The sequence below is a fragment of the Pollicipes pollicipes genome, unplaced genomic scaffold (assembly GCF_011947565.3).
Source record: "Pollicipes pollicipes isolate AB1234 unplaced genomic scaffold, Ppol_2.1 Scaffold_4881;HRSCAF=5763_pilon_pilon_pilon, whole genome shotgun sequence".
Lineage (NCBI taxonomy): Eukaryota > Metazoa > Arthropoda > Thecostraca > Pollicipedomorpha > Pollicipedidae > Pollicipes > Pollicipes pollicipes.
Window position 1 is genome coordinate 27,581,507 of NW_023596576.1, and position 24,953 is coordinate 27,606,459.

The 24,953-nt window shown below is 57.7% G+C and overlaps 1 protein-coding gene across 1 annotated transcript; it reads right to left on the bottom strand.

The window, feature by feature from the left end:
- Window positions 1-1,768: 1,768 nt before the first annotated feature.
- Window positions 1,769-19,267, bottom strand: chico (insulin receptor substrate 1 chico). Its single transcript, XM_037223308.1, has 21 exons — window positions 19,104-19,267; window positions 16,170-16,331; window positions 15,329-15,426; window positions 13,691-13,890; window positions 13,274-13,413; window positions 12,907-13,058; window positions 12,376-12,488; window positions 10,246-10,384; window positions 9,525-9,632; window positions 8,643-8,755; window positions 7,957-8,205; window positions 7,543-7,692; window positions 6,672-6,815; window positions 5,725-5,760; window positions 5,457-5,472; window positions 5,016-5,162; window positions 3,777-3,981; window positions 3,420-3,487; window positions 2,954-3,047; window positions 2,309-2,728; window positions 1,769-1,963 (listed from the first exon to the last, which is right to left on the bottom strand). Exons 2-21 carry the CDS (start codon window positions 16,233-16,235, stop codon window positions 1,769-1,771), a joined length of 2,853 nt encoding a protein of 950 aa, XP_037079203.1. The 5' UTR covers window positions 16,236-16,331; window positions 19,104-19,267.
- Between the last annotated feature and the right edge of the window lie 5,686 nt (window positions 19,268-24,953).

Sequence of the window (24,953 nt, forward strand, 5' to 3'; positions counted from 1 at the left end):
GCAGACAGGTGTTGGATGCCTGGCCAGACTCCCCGGCAGATCTTGCAAGCAACACGGTTTGTAAATTAGTGCGCGCGGGCTGCAGGCAAGCGCCTCCGTTTGCTGTCTCGAAAAGGGGACTTCCCAACGCGTTGTGCGAACTCAGCCCATTCCTACTGACCTATTCCTCCATTACCCTGGATCAAACCCGTTGATACAGACATCCAAAATTTTCTGACTATCAGTTCAGCTTTTGGTATCTTCTGAACTACCGTGATAATTCATTTGCCTTCCATCCCATCGCCCATTCAACAATGCGAGCTACGATTCTAAAGCTTTAAACAGTCGTTAGACATGGCCTGCGGTATACTTAAACAAACTGCCAACAGGCCAACCCCCATTGCAAAAGGGGCTGGATGGGAACAAAACAGAACGCACGGCCGCAACCGAGTACTAGATGTCAGTGGACTCACGCGACAGGTGCACAGCTCTTCATTCACGAGAACCAGGGCAGCAGCTGTTTTCAAGACTTACCAGTGGGCCCGAATCGCTCGCGTGGTCACGTACAGCGCTGGTGATTTGAAGCCACGTTTGTGCCTTCACTTTGTGCGCAGATGCGTCTAAACATGTGTACCTGGCGTGGTTTTCGCAGTGCATGTATGGCCGTGCTTTGGCTACGCCATAACGGTTAAGACCACGTCTTCAGTTTGATGGTGACAGTTGTTCCCAGACTGTTGCCGGGGTGCCCACGCCAGCCCCGCCCCCGGCCGCGGCCGGAGAGCGGCGCATGATTGTGCAGGGGACGCGGCCATGAAGTCACACGCCGGCAGCGCAGCTCGAGCCCCGCGGGCTGCCGTACTCGACTGAGAGGCTTTGGTTGATGGCCAGGCGTGCGCACCCGTGCGTCTTTAAATGAAACGTTTTGCTGTTGAGGTTTCGAATTATGGTCAGTACTGCTGTGTCTAAACTCTATTCTATGTCGCGTCCCACACTGTTCACCATCTCAATGTGGCGTTTTTCGTGTGCAGTTACCCAAATGTCTGCTCGTGAAAGACGTATATCTATCACTTCTGTATTAAAATAATTATCTATGCACAATACATGCCAGATGTTAGTTAAACCTACGCGGCTGGTAAAACGAGCGGGGACAAGCGATGCCGAACAAGACCACACATGACTAGCAGCGCCTTGAACGGAGCAAATCAGACTGCCAACAAATGTATAGAACAACACTGATATGATCCTTACGTAACGGTAAAACCACACATATACGCTCCGCATGTCGCACGGAGATTGCGGGCGGGAGCGAGGCCGCCGTACCCGAGTCGACCCCGCTGTCGAAGCGGAACGCCGCACACATCCGTCCAACAAGGGCAGCGCCCAGCCACAGCGCGTACAGCCAGCGTACACAAGAACCACCGGCGCGACATCGCCCAGCGCTCCCGCCCCTCGTAACCAGTACCGGAAGCAGCGCGCGCGTGGGGGCGCGGGTCGAAGCCAGCAGCGCCGCGCGCACATTCAAAGCCAGCCGCTGGCCCCTCGCCCGCCGGGCCGCGCCGACCACCCACGCCCGGAGGCCGAGTGACGGCCGGCCGCCGCCCTCCAGTGCAAAGCTCTTGGCATCACGTCGCCGCGGGCCCGGCGCCGCCGCCCGCGCGCCGGGCGACGCCAGAGCGCGACACCAGTACCTCCATAGACTCGTATAGAAATAACAAAATAGCTCGGTAGAATACGAGTGGGCAGCGCGCGGCGCGCGTGCCCTCCGACGCCGGAAGACACGGCGCCGCCCTCAGCCATCGCGCTTGCACTTGTGCGTCTCGCTCTTGTTGAAGTCGATTTTGGCGTAGGTGAGTTTGTGGGCGCCGGCGAGCGGCTGACAGCCGGCGGCGTCGTTCTCGGCCAGGTCAAGCGAAGCGTACACCAGCTCCTGCTCCTCGGTCGGCAGCGTGGTGAGCGACTGGGAGCCGACGCCCGTTTGCGGCCGCTGCGGCCGTTGCAGGCTCGACGGCGGCGGGTTCGACTCGTGCCGCTGCCGCACCGGCGCCGGCCCCGCAGCCGCGCCGAAGTTGGTCAGCGAGCTGCTGGTGGTCAGCGGCGTCGGCGTCGGCGTCGGCGTCGGCGTGGGTGTCGGCGTCGGCGTGGGCGTGGGCGTGGGCGCCGGCGTCTGGCGCGGCGTGGTGGCCAGCGAGCCGGAGAGCGAGGCACGCGGCGTCACGCTGGCCGCCGAGCCGCACGGACTGACCGAGCTGAGTCGCGGCTCCGGCTCGGCCGCTCGGAACACGGGCGGCCCAGCGCCCGCCGCGGCCGCCGGCGACTCGGCGCCGCCCGCCTCCTCCTGAATGCTGTTGGACGAGGAGAGCGACTGGGACGAGCCGAGCCAGGAGGGCGAGCGGTCGAGCGACGACGGCGGCGGCGGCGGCGGCGGCGTCTCCTGCGAGGAGCTCGGCGACAACCGCTTGTGCTCCTTCTTGCCGCGCTGACTCAGTGAGCGGAACATGGTGCGCGGATTCATGGCGTCCAGCTTTCGAAGCAGACCGCCGCCGCCGCCGGCCGAGTTCTTGCGCTGCACCTTGCCGGGACCCTGGCGGCGGCGCTCGTCGAGCGGTGTCGTGTCCGACTTGCGGCGGCCGGCCACGTCCGGCTCCGTCTGCACGCTGAGCAGGGCCGAGACGGGCCGCGCCGGCACCTCCACCACGCAGTAGGTGTCCGGGTCGCGGCGGCTGCCGGCCGGCCGGTGCGCCAGCTCACGCTCGGCGGAAGAGCGCGCCGACTGAGACCGCTGCACGGCCGTCGGCGCCGGCGCCCGGCCCGACCCCATCGTCATCTCCAGGTAGTCGGAGGCGGCGGCGGCGGGCGCGGGCGAGGCGACCGGCGCGGGCGCCGGAGCCACCAGCGCGCGCGGCGTCATCGCCAGGTAGTCGGAGTGGATTGCCGGCGGCGGCAGCGGCGGCGGCGCCGCCAAGCCGCCGCTGACGTCCATGTTGACGTAGTCGGCCGTGCCGGCGGTGGACGTGCGGCGCGCCGACATGTCCATGGTGAGGTAGTCGCCGGACGGGCTGGCCAGCGGACTGCAGAGCGGCGCCGGCCGCGGCGACAGCTCCATCGACAGGTAGCTCGGCTCGGCCGCCGGCGCCGACGTCTTGCGGCCGGCCGCGTGGCGCCGCTTCAGCGAGTCTGCCTGCGAGCCGGACGACGTGTCGTCGTCCAGGTTCAGCGGCCCCATCGCCAGATAGTCGTCGTCGGTGTAGTGGACGGCCGGCGCCGGCTGCTCGCGCCGCTTGGGCCGCCGGCGCCGGCTGCCGCCACCCGAGCGGGCCACCGGGCCCAGTGCCACGTACGCGTCGTCGTCGCCGCGGCGCGGCTGGCGCGCGGCCAGTTCGGCCGGGCCGGGGGAGCGCGACATGTGCGAGCCGGCTGGCGAGCCGCCGCGCCCGGCCGGCACGTCCACCGGCGCCGAGCCGTTCTTCTTGTCGCGCCGCTTGAACAGCAGCCGCCAGCCGCTGTGCGCCTGCGCACGGGCCCCCGGACGTGAGGGGCCACGACAGGGGATCGCGACACGCCAGACGCACGACCCACGTACACCCGCACTTACTCACCACTTCTTCACGCCCGCACTTGGACAGGCATGAGAGGGCATGGCGACCGGATACTAGGCATCTAGTGACGCGAAAGAAAAGCGAACCTTCCGAAGCGTCCGCTTCCGTGAAATGTCCGCGCGCAAATGCCTGCCGAAGGGTGTTGGCGCGCACCGGCGGCGCCGGCGGCGCGCGGCACGTCCTCGGCACGAGCCGCCTCACCTTGTCGCTGCCCTGGCTGCTCTGTGAGTTGCTGCGCGGCCGGTGACGCAGGCTGTCCTGGCTGCCCTTGGACTCGGCGGCGGGGCTGCCGGCCTCCTCGCGCAGCTCGGAGCCCTTCCTGCGCCGGCGGTAATAGTCCTTCAGCGACGTCACCGTCGAGTCCAGCGACGAGCTGAGGCTGGGCGAGCCGCACGGGTGCGCCGAGCTGCGCGCGCGCGCACCACAGACGGGGTCAGCACGGCCGGGCGGCGGCGGCGGGCACGACTGTGCACAACAGCACGCATGAGGCTGGTGCGCTACTGCTCAGCCAATGTCATCGCTGAAGGCTTTTTCCATTCAATTGAACAATACATATATACAACAAGGCAAACTGACACGCACTAAATATTTCTGAGCATTGGTGTGACTCTTCTAGAGCTTGGGTCCAGGGTATTGGTGACAGCTCCTATCTGTGTATATTAAGTGGTACGTGGGACGCGTTTTCTCTGGAATCGTGAACCCGTGACGTATGGAGGTTTAGTTCACAACGGTACAGTTCAACGGTACGATGGCTGTGACTGGTTTATGACGAGGATAAAGTTATCACAGATATGTTTTGATCGTAAGTACTTTTCCCACATACGTCATCATAATGAACTACGACGCACGACGCATCGTTTGAAAACACCGCGTCGAACGGCAATGAACGTTGCTACAATGGCAAGCAGATAAGGGTTGGGGCAGGGACTGCTACGCAGGGAACTTTGCTTACACGACACATCAGGGAAACCCCCACCGGAGACGGGACCCACCGGGGCACGGCCCCACCGGAGACGGGATCCACGCGAGGACAGACCCCCAACGGAGACGGACCCACCGGGACACAGCCCCCACCAGAGACGGGACCCACGGGGGCACGGCCCCCACCAGACTGGACCCACCGGGGCACGGCCCCCACCGGAGACGGGACCCACGCGAGGACAGACCCCCAACGGAGACGGACCCACCGGGACACAGTCCCCACCAGACGGACCCACCGGGACACAGCCCCCACCAGAGACGGGACCCACGGGGGCACGGCCCCAACCAGAGACGGGACCCACGCGAGGACAGACCCCCACCGGAGACGGGACCCACGCGAGGACAGACCCCCACCGGAGACGGACCCAACGGGGCACAGCTCCCACCAGAGACTGGAGCCACCCTAGGAGAGACCCCTCCTCGGCGGTGCCCGGTGAGCGCTGTGCCCGATCGGCTGACCTGCCGGCGCCGCCCGGCTCGCCGGTGGAGGGCCGCTCGGTCGAGGTGGAGTCGCTCTCGGAGCGGTCACGACGGCGCGGCATCAGCGCGTGACTCAGCCGGCTGCCCAGCGACGAGGCGCGCGTCCGCATGCTCTCCGTGTCCGACCTGCCGACGGCGGCATGGTCCCAGCAGGCCGCAGGTGGCGCGGCGATGGCGCGCCACCCGCTGCCGGCTCCCCGCGCCGCTCCGCCACAGCGGCGGCACGTGATGAGCCCAGGGTATCGCGACAGACGAGTACTTAGGGCGCTGACACGATAACGACCTAGGACCACAGCCAAACGCCGGGGAGCAAACTTATTTCTGAGTCATCAGCGCAATAATAAGGTTTAAATCCGAGGCACATGCACCATACAATGTACATTGTAATCCGAGGTACAATACATGTCTTCTATACCGCACCACCAAACGATGCACGCTGGTGATGACGTCACGCGCGGGTTTGATGGGATACGCCGACACGCGCTGGTAGAGCGCGTCCGCCACTCCAGCGTCCAGCCCGGACGACCAGCGTGCGGTCTGCCGTACCTGTTATGCGGGTCGGCGGCGGGCGGGCCGTGGCGGCCAGCCGCCGCTGCGGCCGCCGCCGCGTCCTCGGACGGCGGCGTCAGCACGGTGAGCGGCGTGCGCTCCAGCTGCGGCTCCGACAGCGGCGTGCCCGACGTCAGGCTGCAGCTGGAGGCCGGCGACACCTCGGCGTACGAGTCTGCCGCAGCGGCGCCCGGCCAATCAGAGGGGGCCGCTCACAGGAACACCATCGTCGCAGTGGAACATTCAGAAACACAGCGGATGCCGCAGGGACAGTGCGTGGCGTCGCGGTCCACTGAGCTCCTCCGTTTCGCCAGGGGGTCTCATACATTCTGTGGTAGTAATTCCAGGGGATATACCACAATACCAACTGCGGAGAGCCAATTTCCCAACTTCTACACCACGAGTGAACATTCGGGTCACGAAGACCTGACAATTCATATAGTCATATTCGGCGTAAGCATCTTCCGGGACACGAGTCTGCCGCCTCCACCTTACATCAGGTCATAACGCAAAGGACACACCAGGGTATGAACGCAGCTACATTTGCCCAGGGTCGTGACGACAATAACACCTCGAGCACACGTCGTGACAGCCTGACCCTCCTGATGCCACACTCACACCCACACGCGCTGTGAGCAAGGGTGCGGGGCACAGGGGCGGCCCGACGCTGCGGTGCAGACCCCGCGTGACACGGGGGCGGTGCACACACACACACACACACACACACACGGTCTGTGCGCCGGTGGTGCACAGGTGCCGCTGGCCGTGCACACGAGCTACGTGGGCGCCGGCCGCACGGCGCAGGCGAGGTGCGGAGCTAATGGGCCGGCGGCCGCCTGCGCGCGCTGCCACGCCCAACCACCCACATACCTAGACTCAGGGGGTTCCAGTCTGAAACGGAGAGGCAGCTGTACTGGGCGGGTCGCGGCCGCTGAGGCTCCGACCTCATCACCGCTAGGCAGAGGCCCACGACACGCCCCCGTCTCCGCTCCCCCCCCCCCCCCCCCGCCAAACGGCGGCCACCACTGATGGCCGGGCTGACCCAGCCGGCGACCCGGCGGCTGACAGCCCGGCAGTTGCACCTACCGTCTGATATCTTGCTGGCCCGCTTGCCCGGCTGCACGTCCATGTAGGGGCTGGCGGCGTCGACGGTGAACGACAGCTGACCGGGCACCATCGGCACGTAGCCGTCTTGGTCCGCCGCGCTGGAGCTGCGACTGTGGCTGATGTCTGCCGACACCCGGACACGCCGTCAGCAGCGGGCCCGTAACACGTCACATACAGACGTCAGCAACGGACACGTCACACGTCGCACACAGACATCAGCAGCGGGCACGCCACACGTCAAACACGGACGTCAGCAGCGGACACGTCGCACGTCACACACACACACACACACGTCAGCAGCGGACACGTCATACGTCACACGCAGACATCAGCAGCGGGCACGTCACACGTCAAACACGGACGTCAGCAGCGGACACGTCGCACGTCACACACACACACACGTCAGCAGCGGACACGTAACACGTCACACGCAGACGTCAGCAGCGGACACGTCACACGTCAAGCACGGACGTCAGCGGCGGACACGTCACTCGTAAAACACGGACGTCAGCAGGAGACACGTCACACATCAGGCCCGGACGTCAGCAGCGGACACGTCACACGTCAAGCCCGGGCGTCAGCAGCGGACACGTCACACATCAAACACGGACGTCAGCAGCAGACAAGTCACATACAGACGTCAGCAGCGTACACGTCACACGTCACATACACTCAAACTCAATGAATCCACTGAAAAACGAAAGCAACACGATTTCCTGCCGACCGAGCGGAAAGATTGCCACCCCCCCCCCCCCCCCCTCCTCCTCCTCCCCCCGCAGCTTGTGCACTGCCTGGCTCGGGAACAGCGTCAGGCGCATGTCGCGGCCGGGTGTCAGACGCCGGGACGTACCGTCCGAGAGAGGCGGCAGGCCGGGCTTCATGGACATGTAGCTGGCGTCGTCGGCGCCGATGTCGGCCGCCACACGCAGCATCGGCACATAGCTGTCCTCGGTGAGGCTGGAGTCGCGGCTGTGGTGGCCTAGGTGGCCCTGGCTCGGCGCTGCGGTCAAGTCAGGTCAGGTCAGGTCAGGTCAGGTCAGGTCAGGTCAGGTCAGGTCAGGTCAGCTGGCTGACGCCACTCGGTATCACCGCTCTGGCAGGCACCCGAGGCGACCGCCGACCGACCGCACAGCACAACACCGCTGGCTGAGTGCGGCGAATGAAATGCCGAAGTGGTCTCACGTCTCACGGTCCCACGGAGACCATCGCAGGGAAAATATCGCAGATACACAGCCTGCGGCCGGCCCGGCGCCGCGACACTCACTGGGACTGATGACGCAGTTGTCGGGCGTGTCGGCGCCGCCCGAGTAGAACATGGGCAGGTAGGCGGCGTCGGCGCCGGCCGGCGTGCCGTGGCGGGCGGCGCCGGCGCTCGGCGACACGTTCATCGGCAGGTAAGGCGACTCGGCGGCGGCGGCGGCCGGCGCGCCCAGCGCCAGCGACAGCGGCGGCAGCACGCGCCGCCGGCCCGGCCCGTCCGCCAGGTCGTGCCCGAACGCCCGCGACGGGTTCACTGGCGGCCAGCACGGGCACACGCGATCAGAACCGACATACGGTCGTCGAGTCACCGACAAGGGGGACCCGTGCCGGACCGCTGCACACTGGACCCTACGCGCCCTACAGCGAGGCGCATCAACTGGCGGCACGCGGCCACAGCCCTGGACATCAAGACAAGTGCGCAGAGCACGCAGCACCCCGAAGAGTACCAAACGTCACCTGCGTACGAGGATTACAGTGCAGACACAGTACGCGACTTCAATCAATGTTCCCGAAATGCGAGCCTGCCACATCCAACGGACATAATTCAGGCGCTCGCGACCAGACCACCAGCTAATTGGTGACCTGGCTGACACCAGCGTGCCCCGGTCCCTGGAGCCCAGTCCCGCCGCGCCCGGAGCTCCCGCGGTCCTGGGGACCGGCAGCCGCCCGTCCCCCGGCCGGGCCACGCACCTGGCAGGTAATCGCCCGTCTCCTCCACGATGATGCTGTCCGGCGTGATGGGGTGGCACATGGGGGGCTGCTCGTCCATGCTGTAGGACGAGTTGCTCTCCACGGAGGCCGGGCTGCGGCGGCGGCACGCGGGTAAGGCTCGCACACCGACGCCGCCAACACGGCGGCGGCAGCGGCAGACGCCGGCGCCGAGCGTCCCGGCGGGAACGGGCGGACCGGCGGCACACGCTTCCATACCGAACGGTCAGCTGCTGCCGCGGTCGCAGCGCGGGGGAAGGCCGCGTGGTGGCACACGCTTCCATACCGAACGGTCAGCTTCTGCCGCGGTCGCAGCGCGGGGAAGGCCGCGTGGTGGCACACGCTTCCATACCGAACGGTCAGCTGCTGCCGCGGTCGCAGCGCGGGGGAAGGCCGCGTGGTGGCACACGCTTCCATACCGAACGGTCAGCTTCTGCCGCGGTCGCAGCGCGGGGGAAGGCTGCGGGGTGGCACACGCTTTCATACCGAACGGTCAGCTTCTGCCCCGGTCGCAGCGCGGGGGAAGGCTGCGGGGTGGCACACGCTTCCATACCGAACGGTCAGCTTCTGCCGCGGTCGCAGCGCGGGGGAAGGCTGCGGGGTGGCACACGCTTTCATACCGAACGGTCAGCTTCTGCCCCGGTCGCAGCGCGGGGGAAGGCTGCAGCAATGTCCCGGTTTCTATACTCGACGTGCTTTAGAGACGCTGCCGACCTGAGCATCGCGCCGCAGCCGCGCCCTCAACCTGAGCAGGCTTGGATGACGAGTCACTGACCTGACCTTACGGCCCCCCGGCCGGCCTTTACCCGCTCAGGGGACAGCCCACCACCGACTTGGCCGCTGCGGGAGCGCCGAATCACTGACCTGAAGGGACTGCCAAGCAGCGGCGGTGAGCCGGCCGTCATGCTCGAGCTGCGCGAGTGGATGGCGTGCGTCCGGGCGTCAGTGGCGGCCCGGGCGCGCGTGTGATGCCTGCCGGCCGACCGGCCCACCGTCAGCCGGTGTCATGCCCCGCATCCACGCGGCGACCAGCACAGACACTGACCAGCAAACCCGCAGATGGCCACAGTGAGCGTTAGAGCATGCCCCACGTACCTGCCACCTGCTCTGACACTTCAACATCACCCTAGGCTGTGGTGAAAAGGTGCACCCATGCGTCGGACCATGGCGGTGGTCGCTGGTCGTGTCAGGATCGGGAGGTACGTACCCCTGCGGTTGGCCGTGTGGGGGTCGGGAGGCATGTATCCCTGCGGTGGGTCGCGCCAGGGTCAGGAAGTATGTACCCCTGCGGCGGCCCGTGTCAGAGTCAGGAGGTACATACCCCTGCGGTGGGCCGTGTCAGAGTCAGGAGGTACGTACCCCTGCGGTGGGCCGCGTCAAGAGTCAGGAGGTACGTACCCCTGCGGCGGGCCGCGTGACGGTCGGGTGTACGTGCCCATATGACGGGCCGTGTAAGGGTCAAGAGGTACGTGCACCTGCGGCGGGCCGTGTGACGATCGGGGGTACGTGCCCATGTGGCGGGCCGTGTAAGGGTCAGGACGTACGTGCACCTGCGGCGGGCCGCGACAGGGTCAGAGGTACGTACCCCTGCTGTGGGCCGTGGTGCCGGTCGCTGTTACCCTCGCTGGTGGTACGCGGTCGGTTGGGCACCGAGCCGGACCGGTCCCGGCCGGGCGTCGTCGACAGCGAGATGGTGTTGACCGACGTCTGGGACGAGTTGTTGGCTGCGGGGTCCGTCAGGGCGCGAGGTGAGATAAGGACGCACCATCCCCGCCGCCGGCCAACACACACACGCACGCAAGCACGCACGCACGCACGCACACACACACACACACACACACACACACACACACACACACACACACACACACACACACACACACACACACAACACACACACACGTGCGGCGAGGTGAGATACGGACGCGCCATCCCCGCCGCCGGCCAACACACACACACACACATGTGCGGCGAGGTGAGATACGGACGCGCCATCCCCGCCGCCGGCCAACACACACACATGTGCGTACAGATACGGACGCACCATCCCCGCCGCCGGCCAACACACACACGCACACACCCACACACCACACCACACCACACACACACACACACACACACACACACCACACACACGCCCACGCCCACGCCCACGCCCACGCCCACGCCCACGCCCACGCCCACGCCCACGCCCACGCCCACACCCACACCCACACCCACACCCACACCCACACACATGTGCGTACAGCGTTGCTCAGAGTCCACAACATTACGGCTCAAGGTGCATATGTGTGACGTTGGATTTGCAACACCAAGCAGCGATTGTACTGACACAAGACATACAAATTGACCTCTCATAAACGGAGGCCTTGACATGTCTATCGCGCCCACAATCAGCTGGTCAGGTACGATGCGAGCAGTGACGGCGGAGCCGAAACAATAGCAGCGTGTCCGGTGTTGGTCCAGCATTCACCGACGTCGGCCCCGTGGTTAGGAAGCAAATACACGGTTTGCGGTACACGAACACTGGCGTGGTTAAATGCCCCAGCGCAGCAACACCAGACACTAGACCCAGTCCATACAGCACATCATCTGCGAGCCACAAAACCCAGCCGAAGCCCCGTCCACACATGGGAGGCGCAATCTGTGACCATCTACAGACCACCAATTTGTATTCAACGAGCCATCTCTCCTTCGGAAAGATGTGTGTGCTAGAATCAACTGATTGCTGTGCTTGCAGTCCCCTATGTAAAAGTGGGGGCCGTGGTCAAACTTCGAGTTATTCTACAGCGAAGAATGAAGTGATTCGTTGCACAACGGTGCGAGAGCCTCTGCTCGCCCGGCACGCAGTGGCGGACTTTTGTACGTCAGACCTAAATGCACAGAATTAGTGACAGTCCAATAAGAATGCCAGTTTTTACTAGACAGATACCAGCCTTTCAGTGTCATCGTCAGCTACCTGTTACGTTAAATGAACCGCTGTTCAAGCCTCACCCACATACGCGACAAAGGCCATGGAATGCATAACGACTGCACGCCGCGCGGACTCCGCACTATTTACAGCGTTAGGATTAGCTCGCAGCGGCCTCTGTGCCGAGCCGGGTGACGCAGCCAGCTCCTCCCGGAGCGCCCGTCTGACCCCGGTCAGTCCGCGCCCACCCTCCCACCCGGGAGCCGTCAGCGACGGCGGCGCAGAGGCCCACTCCGGCCGGCAGCCCCAGAGGCCAGGTAAGGTCAGGTCAGGTCAGGTCAGGTCAGGTCAGAGCGGCGAGGCGTCAGGCGTTAGTCAGGCGCCCAAGCTGAGAGACAGAGACGGAGGCGGGCGGGCGAGAGAACGGGCAGCGGTCCGGGAGAGAGGCGGGGAGATCAGACAGGCGGGGTGGCGGCGCGCGAGAGAACGGACGGCGGTCTGGGAGAGAGGCGGGGAGATGAGACAGGCGGGGTGGTGGCGGCGCGCGAGAGAGCGGACGGCGGCCCGGGAGAGAGGCGGGGATCCAAGCGGGGCGGCGGCGCGAGAAAGAAACGGGCAGCGGTCCGGGAGAGAGAGGCGGGGAGATCAGACAGGCAGGGTGGCGGCGCGCGAGAGAACGGACGGCGGTCCGGGAGAGAGGCGGGGATCCAGGCGGGGCGGCGGAGCGAGAGAATGGGCAGCGGTCCGGGAGAGAGGCGGGGCGGCGGCGGACGAGGAGCGGGCCGGTGCGTCTCTGTCTCTCACATGAGTAGGTGTTTCGTCGACCTTTGACGGAGATGGGCCGGGACGGCTCGGAGGCGGAGGGCGCCCGCGGCCGCGACTCGCCCGTCTGGCTCTCCGACTCGCTGCTGCGGGAGCTGACGACAGCACAGCACGGCGATAGACACGGCCACCACTCGGTCACGCAGCTCCCCGACTCGCTGGGAGCTGGCGACCGCATCCCGCCGACAGTTGGAGATGCAGACAAACGAATTGGTCGCCTGGATTTCCGAACGGCTCCTACGGAGGCTTTCAGATTCCTCCTAGCCCTTATGTGCGATGAATACAATACTGACACCATCCGTTACATGCACTGCATGCTACAGTTCAAGCAAATTAAAAACAGCAGAAATGCATTTTAAAAAATACATTTGGCCTCATGGACGACTAGAAAACCAACACAGTTGTCACGCCACTCTCTCATAACAGCGATGTCTTACTGGGAAGCAGCTTGAGAGCCGCGTGCCAAGATGAATAACAATGAAACAGGGACTACCATCTTCAATTCCAACTTACTTAAACTTGGCCTTCATAACTTCGTGCATGTTTTGAGCATAGATGCGCTCCTCGAGCTGCATGTTGATCTCGCCGGCGCCAAAGCAGGAGGTGCGGCCCACCTCCATCCAGAAGAAGCAGTCAACATGACGACAGCCGCGGATCGTCGTGAACTGCCCGGGAGAGCACGACTGAGGTCATCACCTCACCACCGAACCATCGCCACGCCACGGGTCAGCTCCGGCATCGTGCGCCCCGACACCAGACCGCTCTCTAACGGCAGGCCCACACACGTCACCGACAGCCCGCATCGGACGCTCGAACGGGCGGGCTCCGGCAGGCCTGCGCTCCGGCCCGGTGGGAACGGCAGTGGCGCCGGCGCACTCACCGGCAGGTCGTACGTCTGCTTGGGGTTGTCCTTGTTGATGAGCTGGATGCCGTCCGCGGTGAGCCCCACGCAGTACTGTCCATTGATCTTCTTGGTGCTGCCCAGGCCGCGGTCCGTGATCGTCACGTCCCACATCCGCTCTGTCGGACGTAACAACGCCGGTGTCGGCCCGTGCAGACGTCCCGCACCAACGCACCGACGACAGAGGCGCGCCAGCGGGTACACGCACGCACACGCCGCTAAAGCGCACTGGCCACGAGCACAACCGTCACGGGACGGGCACGCTCGGCACAGCGCGCACAAACTGGAGCAAGCACAAGCGGGTGCATCCCGATCACACACGCACATCCTTTCCCTCGAACGCCACCGAGGCGGCGCCGGGGCGTGGCGTCGGCCGCGGCCCGCGCCAGCACTCACCGTACTGGGTGCGCGTCTGCTCGTCGTCCGGGTGGCGGCCGCCCTGATGGACCCAGCGCAGCTTCAACAGCCAGTCGGTCTGCTCCTCCTCCGTCTCCAGGCCCAGGCTGTAGCTGGTGACGCCCATCAGGCCGATGGCGTACTTGCACTTGGGCTCCACCTTGGTGCTGACGCTGAAGCAGGGTGGCAGCGGGATGGACCTGCCGGCAGCGACGGCAGCGTCAGGCAGCGCTCCAGCGCCGACGCAACGTGCGCACCGCTGATGCCGTCCCAAGTATGAAGAAAACGTGCGGTTACAAGCACGGGACTAGGGAGCGCAGCTAGAGCAATGCAAAAGTCCCTATCCCTGTCTTCTTCCTAAGGCATCTAGGTGTGGGCCTGGAAAATCTAGGTGTTTCGGGGGTTTCGCACATAGGACTATGATGTGGCACACAATGTACAGTTCAGACCGAAAGCGACACGCACGCCCTCCACAAGAGATATAAGATAAAGCTGTTCCCCTAAACTACATATAGACAGAGAACTGTCTGTTTGACTGTTGTGACTGCTGTCCACAAGAGAGATATGATACAGCTGTTCCCCAAAACTACAGACACACAAAGAACTGCCTGTTTGGATGATGTGAGCAGCTGGATCTCACAGGCCCCATATCTGTGGTGATGCGTGCAGCGCTGACATGGGAAGTGGCATAGTTCGTGAAGGTGACAGACACAAGTATCACCGGCCCAACCCTTCTGGACAACAGCGGCTACCCTCACCGGCCCGACCCTTCTGGGTAACAGCGGCTACCCTCACCAGTCCGACCCTTCTGGCCAACAGCGGCTACCCTCACCGGCCCGACCCTTCTGGGCAACAGCGGCTACCCTCACCGGCCCGACCCTTCTGGGTAACAGCGGCTACCCTCACCGGCCCGACCCTTCCGGGCAACAGTGGCTACCCTCACCGGCCCGACCCTTCTGGGCAACAGCGGCTACCCTCACCAGCCCGACCCTTCCGGGCAACAGTGGCTACCCTCACCGGCCCGACCCTTCCGGGCAACAGCGGCTACCCTCACCGCGCCCGACCCTTCGGGCAACAGCGGCTACCCTCACCGGCCCGACCCTTCTGGGCAACAGCGGCTACCCTCACCAGCCCGACCCTTCCGGGCAACAGTGGCTACCCTCACCGGCCCGACCCTTCCGGGCAACAGCGGCTACCCTCACCGGCCCGACCCTTCTGGGTAACAGCGGCTACCCTCACCGGCCCGACCCTTCCGGGCAACAGCGGCTACCCTCACCGGCCCGACCCTTCCGGGCAACAGCGGCTACCCTCACACCGTAGCGGAGTCTCGGTACGGTGTTCGGAAACAGGGCTGCACTATAATGGCATGCCCACGCTCGATACCATTACACCAGGGATGTATTTTCCTATTTTTGTCTTTTTGGGGAAGGGGGCTTCTGTCCCCCTTACTTGGACTCGGGCCACCAACTACGGTAAAAGGCTCAAATGCAAGGATAAACCACTTTGTTGGCTTTTTGGGGGAACAGATTTCTTCATTTTATACTAATCATGCCCCCAACCAACCCAACTTATTACAAAACTAATCCCCTGCATTTCACTGACGATATCCATTCATCGTGAAGACATAGACCAGCATACATTTTACACTTATCTCCAGTCTTCCACTTCTTGTCAGATTCATATATGTCCATTGATGCAGTGTCCTGCCGCAGCACAGCCCACCGCTTCTTGAATTTCTGTTGGGACATGTGAGAGCATTCAACAGCTGACCACTTTGGTATGTCTGACAAATGGTACAAGCACAACAGATCAACCACTCAGGCTGCTGTGCTGTTGCTGTGATAATCCAGCCACTCTGGTACAGCTGACAAATGGTACAGGCAAAATGGATCATCAAACAAAGTCAGGCTCCTGTGATAATCCAGCCATCCTGGTACAGCTGACAAATGGTGCAAGCAAAACGGATCATCAACCAAAGTCAGACTCCTGTCATCATGTGACGTCGCGGGGAGCATAAGAAGATTGCCATTATTTTGAACTTTTTCCTCATCTGCAAATCAAGTGTCATCGAACTCTCAAAAAGTGTAGTGATTCGAATTTTCGGCTACAGGTCACTCCCAAACAACAGCTAAGTCAGCGGCACAACAGCTGTCACCATTTCGTCCAAGGCGACAAGCTGGTTTAGAAGTGGAATATAGCCAAAAACTTCGCCTACCACGTTGTCCAGGAGTCTCAACAGAGAAGTAAACACTTTGGAGCTGAAACGACGGTTGGCCGGATCTAGCACAACTGACATTGCGAAACGCACACTCCATGTGAATGACTCTCTTGCTAACAATAAGCTGAAGGATAAGCTCTACAGCAAGAACACAATTATAATGGGGGAAAGACAGTAAACAATTGCCTTTTAACAACCGCCCCACGACTGCACATAGTAAGCTGGTCTCTCCGCCCAGCCCGGTAGCCGCGCAAGGCCCACCTTCTCATCCTTCCTGCGGACTTTGAGGTAGCCGGTTTTGGCGACGTCATCCTGGGCGTCGGCCATGGCTGGCGGCGCGGGGCGGCGCGGGGCGGCGCGGCCGGACAGCCCGGGGCGGCGGGCGGCCCGTCACCAGACGCGGCCGCAGCTGCCTGCCACACGCTGCAATAGCACAAACGCACCCCGAGCTCAGGCGCGCGCAGACGGCTACAGCAGCCACACACAAGGTGGGAAGAGAACAGGCACATGCCAGGTACCAGCAGCACGCCAGGTGGTTGTATATCTAGGCATACAGGGTGCTACAACAGTGTGAGGTAGGGAAGCAAGTGACTGCTCTCATAATTCACGAATGCTGTGAAGTTTGAAGACTGAAAATCCCCAATCAAAAGATATAAAAGTATGACCCCACTATGAGAAATGACTCATTTGCACCACTTCACACTTCCACCAAAATGTGCAAATAATAATGATTGGGGACTAACGGCACGCGGATTACTGGTAAAACCAAACATGTATTCTTCAATGAAAATTACAGATGTTTCACCATTTCTACTGCATGTCACCAGGCTGTAAAAAACTGTCTGGAATCTCAATACCTATATGACAACACACATGCTTTAGACTTTGTGTGGCACACAATCAAAATATAAGACTGCATGGCTAAATTTAAACTTATGTGGTGGATTCACAGTGATGACATACACGCTGTGATGGCTTTGAAGTAAAATGGTAGTTGTGAATTTGACATTAGCTTTGTTTGAAAATATTATGATCTCAATCAAGCTTTTCACTGAGTACAAAACATGGACACTGCTAAAAAGACACTTTGAAAAGAAGATGTAAAACACATGAGTCACATGTACATTGCCTTGGCTTTAATGACAATGAGAGGTAGCTGCCACTGCTTTGACCATATTTGACTTGCTCTGGCATTTGCTTTGACCATGTTAGACCTGCTCTGACATTGCTGTCTTGTAGTTCTTGAACATCCGCCAAGGTTGTCATGTTGCTGAGCATTTTTGTATTTTTGGCAAAAATTTTCACCAATGATCTGATGATAACTGGCAGACTACTGATATAAGAGAGAAACAGTGTCAGCCCAATACAACTGCACTGGAGATCTGCTTGTAGCTCTACTCCACTTGAACACCAGTTCAGGTGTTGTAACACTGTGCAGTCTTCTTTTAAGAAATGCTCAAATCAATGTCAAAAGTCATTGCATTCTGTCAAAAACATGATTGCATTCAGGGGGCTGGCAATTTGCAGGGCAACTGCTGATCAGGGACAGAGTAAGATGCTTTGTCAAAATCAAAATAAATATATCCAGATGGTGCTCGCCATCTTTTTTTGGTACAGCTGTCCAATTGTGACAACTGACCGTTTTTGAACAACGCCACATAGGTATGAACAGAGGAGACTGTCCTAACCTGGTGATCATTTGCCTGTTCCATGACCTTACACAGGTCATGGAACAGGTTAGTGACCTCATGACCTTACACCAACCACAGATTCCATGACCTTACATACAACTTATCTTGAAGGAACTAAATGGTGGTTTGGCTGCTCCATCCTTATTTCATTCAAAATGGCTGGGATGCTACCTAGCTTCTTTCCTTACCTTGAGGGGTTCCTTAAAAAAGAGCCCTCCCCAATGATATTTCAGGAGCACACCCAATGGTCTGCATGATCACAAATCTGGTATTTGCTTTCTTCAGTCAGAGTGAAGTCAGTAAACTCCCCAGCCCTTTGGTCTTTTACCAGTTTGCTCTCATCATGGAACTGTTCTTTTGCCATAATCAATGCTTGATGTGTTTTGATTGCTTCATGGACACAGTCAATCAAATCTTTGATTAGCATTAGTATGTCAATTCTTGCATCCATGATGTGCCATATGGCCTTGGGCTTGCTTCTTAATGTTCTTTGCCAATCCCACTTATTTTTTCTTGTCTTATTTTCCTTGCATTCTTACTGACACAATTATTAGATTTGCAATCTAAGCAGAGGCTTTATTATGAACCAGACATTAAATATGTCACAAACTGCTTAGTTCTTCTTTGAATATTGATGGTGAGCTGGTCCATGAGAAATCATCTAACCTCTGTCTGCCTTCTCCTTGTATGTTGTTCAGTGGCTTTGACAAGTTCTGCCATGATTCTACCTGCTGCACTCTTCCAGGCTGTCAGTGACTTCATATGAAATCCAGTTTGCCTGTCTAGACAATCCCCTGATATTCAGGTAATAAATATGATTCACATACAAATACAGTGGATCCTTGGTCAGCATGTCAGCACAGTCTATGTTAATTCAGCCTTACACCAAGCACATATTTCTGCTATGTCTAAGAGAAAAGGTGTGCTAAATACTGGACCCTTCAAAATACTTGGGAATATTGTGTACAACCTCATCATGTCCATCCTTACCCTTTGGTCAATATAAAACACACATGCTGCATTGAATATAGCAAATACCTGCACCAAAAGTCTCATAAAGGTGTAATTACTTACATCACATGGTTTCCTCGAAATGAAACAACAGTGAAATCAGCAATGCCTATGATCACTGATCATCACCAATAAATAAACACCAACTTCTCATGATCCAGATGTGAAACCCCCATAACCAAATGGTTACAGTGAACAACACACAAAGTTAAAAACTACAACTATCAAAAGTAAAATGTAGTGCAACAAGTATGAGAAGTGTCCCAGGCATGCCTCTTAGCCACAAACAAATATTACCACGGTCAGAGTTCTCATCATGAAAACACGTTGAGCACACCACCCACGTCGCGCCACGTTCGTCTAGGTAACTCCCAACCGACAAATCATCTTGTTTTATCAGACTTTCGGCAATAACAAGCAAATAAAACGCGTCAAAAGTAACCATCAGCCTTCAATGTTGCAAAACTGCCAGAGGAACGTCGACTGACCTCACCAGTACAAAATATAGTATCTCAGGTATCGATTGGAAGGAAGTGACAACCACCGCGACGGCAGTGCCCAGCGATGAGCGAAAAGCAAAACAATGTAACGCAGTTAACGTTGGTAATCACTAATTCCCCTACCAAGAAATCTGCGCGCCGCACACCCACTCACCTTCACGCAGCCTCTACTGCGTACAATTTCTACGCTGGCTAGTGTGCGGCGATCATTACGAGGTCACGTGGGCGGTTGTAAACACATAACGCGCATGCGTACTTTACCATTCATCAAAACGGTGCGTGGTGCGCGTGGAGCGTGTGCTGCCGCTGGGCGGGCAGGCCGGCTGTGTTCGGTTGCGGCTGTTGCGGCTAACCGGTGCGTATTACCCGAACTCATACTAAGGGCGGCACCTCAAACTCACAGAAGAGTGGGCAGCCATTTTTTTTTTCACGGGGGCCACCTCCGGACAGCAGGTTTCTGCGCAGCAGGCACAGGAACATTTCAACAAGTGTGGGAGTGGACATATTTCAGGGACTTACTGGGAAGGCAGCCCGGCTGCCAGAGGAGAAGATGAAGGACTTGTTCTTAATCCATGAATCATCGTGGAAGAAGGTAACTGTGGTTGCACGCCACCGTATGCGATAAATGAGAAGCTGTCGCTTGGCTTCTAATAACCCGACAACCGTCGGTGGCAGACCCCGAAGCCTCATATGTTCTAAATCAACGTGACGAGAGAAAGATTATGGTCTTACTGGTCCAGATCGGACTGCCGTGCGAGGTGCAGAGCGAGCGAACCTGCCCGCAGTCTTAGTATTGGCGGCGGTCGGCTCCGCAGCATTTGAAACTTGGAGCAACGCAGAATGTCGGGTGCCGCGTGCTAAATAACGGCTTATTTGACAGTGACGAGAAGATATAATGAAAACCAAAATACCACGATCAGCTGAGCATAACAACCCAGTCCAAGTCTTGATTCCAGGGTATTCTTCGCGGCTGTTTATCTGTGGCGTTACATAATCACAGTGTGTAAGTGACTAGTATAGTATTAACGGGCATCTCACCACCAGCGTCTGCGCGCGGCGACAAGACAGCAGGTTAGTCCGCCAACTAACTCCTGCCAGTTGACACCGGCCAGATCCACAGCCAAGAAAGTCAAGCAAAGCGTCCCTCCGGCGAAAGCAAAGAATTTCTCGACGGCCAACTGGTCAAGGTTTTCCAAACCCGGACGAATGTTGCGAAGCCCAACCTGGCTCAGCGAAGAGGTCGCCCTGGCACAGAAACTTTGATGCTGATAATATGAACTCTAAGCCGCTAGGGAGGACGCAAATATACTTTCCTATTATACTTTCCTATTATATTTCCCATTATACTATTATACTATTTCCTATTATACTTTTAATTATACTTTCCAAATATACTATAAATACTTTCCCTCCGGCGAAAGCAAAGAATTTCTCGACGGCCAACTGGTCAAGGTTTTCCAAACCCGGACGAATGTTGCGAAGCCCAACCTGGCTCAGCGAAGAGGTCGCCCTAGGCACAGAAACTTTGAATGCTGATAATATGAACTCTAAGCCGCTAGGGAGGACGCGTGGATAGACAAGAACCTGTGTCGGTGAAGACCTCGAGGAGACTGTGCACTCCAGCTACCCCGTGGAGGACTTCAGCAGTTTGGAGCCATGACGACGGCTATCACAAGTTAGTGTTCGGGCAAGACGTACTCGTCATGCTCTTACGAAACCTGGATCCCCGCAGGTCTGCAATGGTGGCTATTGTTGCAGACCACCACCAGCAGCAGTCGCTTCTCAGGCAGCGCTTCACCGTGACTATCAACAATGGCCAACACCAATCCCTGAAGGTAAAGGGGCTTTTCACCGCAAGTATGAGCAAGAGTCATCGCCAGTCCCTGGAGGTAACGGGGCTCTTCACTGTGACTATGAACAAGGGTCATCGTCAGTCCCTGAAGGTAACGCTTCAACAAGGGCCAACGCCAGCCGCTGAAGGCAACGGACTATGAACGCAGACTAAGTCGCGTTACACCGCGACTTTAAACAAGAGCCAACGCCAGTTCGTTGAAGGTGGTGGGTCTCGGCTTGATAGAGCATTGCTCTCCCGAGGTCACCTTTACCTCGACTTCTCGACAGTGAGCGGTCGATTTGTTCGTCCTTTCGTGGGAGGGCAGACCAATAATGTGGCGCACGGAAAGCTCTGCGACCGTAAGCTTCCTTGACGCCGAAAGCCAGCTGCAACAGGATCACAGCGCACAGCCTTATCCAGCCTGCCCACACGTTCCCATCCAGGCACGAACCAATAGCCGTATTGCGTCGTGCCTGGTCTCGGTTGCTCAGCGTTCGATCCATCCGCTGCTGGGGGGGGGGGGGGGGGGGGGAGGGGCGAGCCAGACAACGCACCGTAGTGCGGTAACTCGAAGGGGACAAAGTGTGATAGAGCACTGACTGTGCGGTATGGTTGCTTAGACTGTATAAGAACCCGCACAAAACTGTCCATTTTTGTTAACCACTCTGCACTTGAAACCTTGCATGCGCTGCGTAGGGCGCTAACTCTTCCAGCAAACCTTTGTTGTGGGATTTTATTCTTGGAACAATGTGACGCGAATTTGCCGTGCAGGAGACAGATCACGTGGGGGAATATCTAAAAGAGGGCCATCTGTTATTTGTATTTATAATGCACTATATATGAATCACTTAGTTTGGTCAGCATTTGCATGGTCTGAAGGCTGGATGATATAACAACGATTCTGTTACGCTTTCGTTCAATACAGCCCATATCGAGCTGCTAAAAAGGAAGCGCAGAGAGACGTTTTACTTGAAAGATTTAAATTGAAAAGCCACTCACTGCACCTGGTCCAAGCCAGGCATGCTGTTACCAGATTATTTGGCACATGAAAGCAGCACATCCGGAGTCGGCGTCTAAGAAACCTTATGTACCGGCGGAGAACGAGCAACATGCATTAAGCTGAGGATAGACGGGCACGACGCATTTGCGTGGGTATCCGAGTTCGTGTGTGTGGTAGGTCACCCACACCCCAGCGGAAAGCATGGATTTGGCACTTTTAAGCCAGGTCACCGGTTTGTGTCAGATCTCGGTGGCCAGGTCATATGTGAGATTTAAATCTAGTGCTAATATCATGAATCGTACTGATCTGGTAACATTTCGTCCTTTAGGTGAAAGGAAGTGTATGGGCGCTGCAAAGATAACGCCACTCTGTTGTATGCCCCAAAACGCGTGGTTTTATGAAAACTGGTTTTGAGGGCTGACTGATGGACTATGTTTTGTAATTGTCACCACTTCCAAATAAATGTTTAATCTGGGCCCTGAGGGATAACAGAAATCCAGTGTAAGGCAATTGTTAGCGAGGTGAAGCGGAAATGACGTCAGCGTAACATATTGCAGTATTTTTCATCTAAGTGTGCCACTAAGTCTCAGAACAGGGCATGAAGCAGCAGATAGTTATGTCAGCGCTAAAGTGAGCAGGATCTGTAAGAGCAGGTGACATTTATCATCGTGGAGATAATAGCGCTGTAAGAAAATGAATGGGATTTGTTTTTGCTACTTTGTTTGGAATTTCTCTCTCGCCGTCATGGTAAAATTAAGCCGTTTGCCTCACCGCTTCGCTAACAGCTTGAAACTTATCTAATTCAACAGCAACGAACTAAATGTAACCAGCGAGTTCAACAAGGGCAGATGAGTTGATGAAAGGAACTCATTGGACAAGAGGAGCTTATGGAACGGAAGCTACGCATTGGGCTGAGTGGCTGTGGCGTGATGAGCCCGCCTGGCGGGGCACACGTTTTCTAGCTAAACGCGGCGAGAGCTTTGTTGTTAGCTCGCATGTTGAAAACAAGCTTCAATATACCGGGAAGCATACTGGTTGAAAGAAGATGCTAAACAGCCATTGAAATGTGTTATGAAAAAGCTGGGAGTTTCCAACATCACTCATGTCCAGGGGCGCCGTGAGCATCGCTGGAAACGACGAGTAGCTTGGTAACGTATGCTATTGACTTTGACATGTTAGATATTCCTTTCAACCAGTACCTCCTGCTAAATTAACGTTCGGTCATTTCTGGTATAACGGTCATAACAAATCGGTTGTTTTCAAGAACTGACATGCCAAAAAGAAAAGCAAAAAACAGATTCAGGCTTTCCTCATTGACATCAAGAAGGTTTAGATATCCAGCATGGGGAAACGACAAATACTAAAGGATTGCAAATACATGGGGAACATTTCGAATATCACTCGACAAGGGTCACAATTGCCTGCACATGTCGGCGACAATTTCGAATATCTCCCGACAGAGGTCACAGTTGCCTGCGCATTTCGGCAACATGGCATTTGAATCCAATATCGGGCTGTCTTTTCGCGACGCGGCCATAAAAAAAATGGACGAAATGCTACATTGTCCATCCCACATCAACCCTATGATCACACTGAAGGGGACGTTGAAAAAATCCTGTCTTGAATGCACTCTCCTATTTGCCGGCGGGTGCACGTGCATTATCGTGTTGGATAAATTTTGCTAGCTAACTCACCTCACTGGATGTATTTCTGATGGCGCCCGAGCGAGTGTTGGAGGTAGGCACACGTCTGCATCGGAGTACAAAATATCGGAGTTTGAGACCAACTAGACACCGCGGCTTCTCGCTGTGAAAACAAACCAAACAGCGAACTCGACATTACCGCACCCGCGCAAACATGTGTGGTTAAACGTAACGATGAAGTTGGAAAATTCCGTTTTCAATGCACATTGGTGCAAACAAGCTTATTGGCGAGATAATGCATGCTGACCATCGTGTGGCCGACCCTCCCCCCAAAAAGAAGAAGAAAAGATCACACACACCGACTAAAAGCACAACACATGTACATTTGTTGCTTGTTATTTTTTCTTTGGCAGATTTAAACTTCTATGTTGTAGCTGCGGCAGGATACGCGAGCAAACAAACAGTCACGCAGCTATTTTTTCAGTAGATTACTGATTCTTTGATTAGGCGAAGTGAGGCAGCCCCCTTAGAGTTTAGGTTTTGTGTAGGTCTGCATTGCAGACGAGGGTTTGGAACAATCTGCTTTAAATGAAAAGGAGTAGACAAATAAGCTGGAACTGCCTGGCCGCGGTCTCCGACGTTTTGGAACTTCACGTAGCTTCCATTCCAATGCTGATTCCCTCAGCGAAAAAAAGTTCGATAAATGGGTTATCACTTGTAAAATCTTGCGCACGAATCAGCATCGGCATATTTGGAAGGTTAACATTGCCACGGTGAAGATTGTGACCTGATGTCACCAGTTTCGAGACGATTGACGAAATCAAACATCCTATACCGGCCACGACAAGTCACGAGGGAGCAAGTGACCTCAGAGGCTAGGATTGCTTACAGTGCCTCAATGTCATTCAGCTGGTGTCAAGGTCAATATGACATTGCCTGAATTTATTACGCACGGCGTATAGACATGCTATATTGTCACAGTGGCGAATCCAGAGCGGGGAGGGGTGGGGGTGGCACGACGGCACACGTTGGGTCCCGAAGTGACCCATAAGCTTCGAGGTGGCCGACAATCGGCCGAGCGGACTCAGCGTCCATTATACACAAACGCAACAAACTTGGACATCTTTGGGTCTTCAGGCAACCCAAAAAAGTCAGAAGCGAAAGTGAAGTGCCCATGAGCAGGCACAAATAATTCCTCGCTGATTGGGGCGGCGATTGCAAAGATTCAAGGCTCTTCCAGAGGCCTTACGACTCTACCCAGAGGCCTTACGCTGTTGCTGGGGCCTTATATGTCCACTAACCGGGTCACTTTGGTCGCTAAGTCCAGATTGCTTTCCACGTTGCCCTCGATTTTTAAAATTTGCTC

Coding starts and splice junctions, on each gene's coding strand:
- chico (XM_037223308.1), bottom strand. CDS start 16,235: ATGGCCGACGCCCAGGATGACGTCGCCAAAACCGGCTACCTCAAAGTC. Junction 15,427..16,169: donor TCCGCAGGAAGGATGAGAAG/GTGGGCCTTGCG, acceptor ATGTCCCAACAG/AAATTCAAGAAGCGGTGGGC. Junction 3,048..3,419: donor GGCTCGGCGCCGGTGGACGT/GCCGGCCGGGCG, acceptor GCCGCTCTGCAG/TCCGCTGGCCAGCCCGTCCG.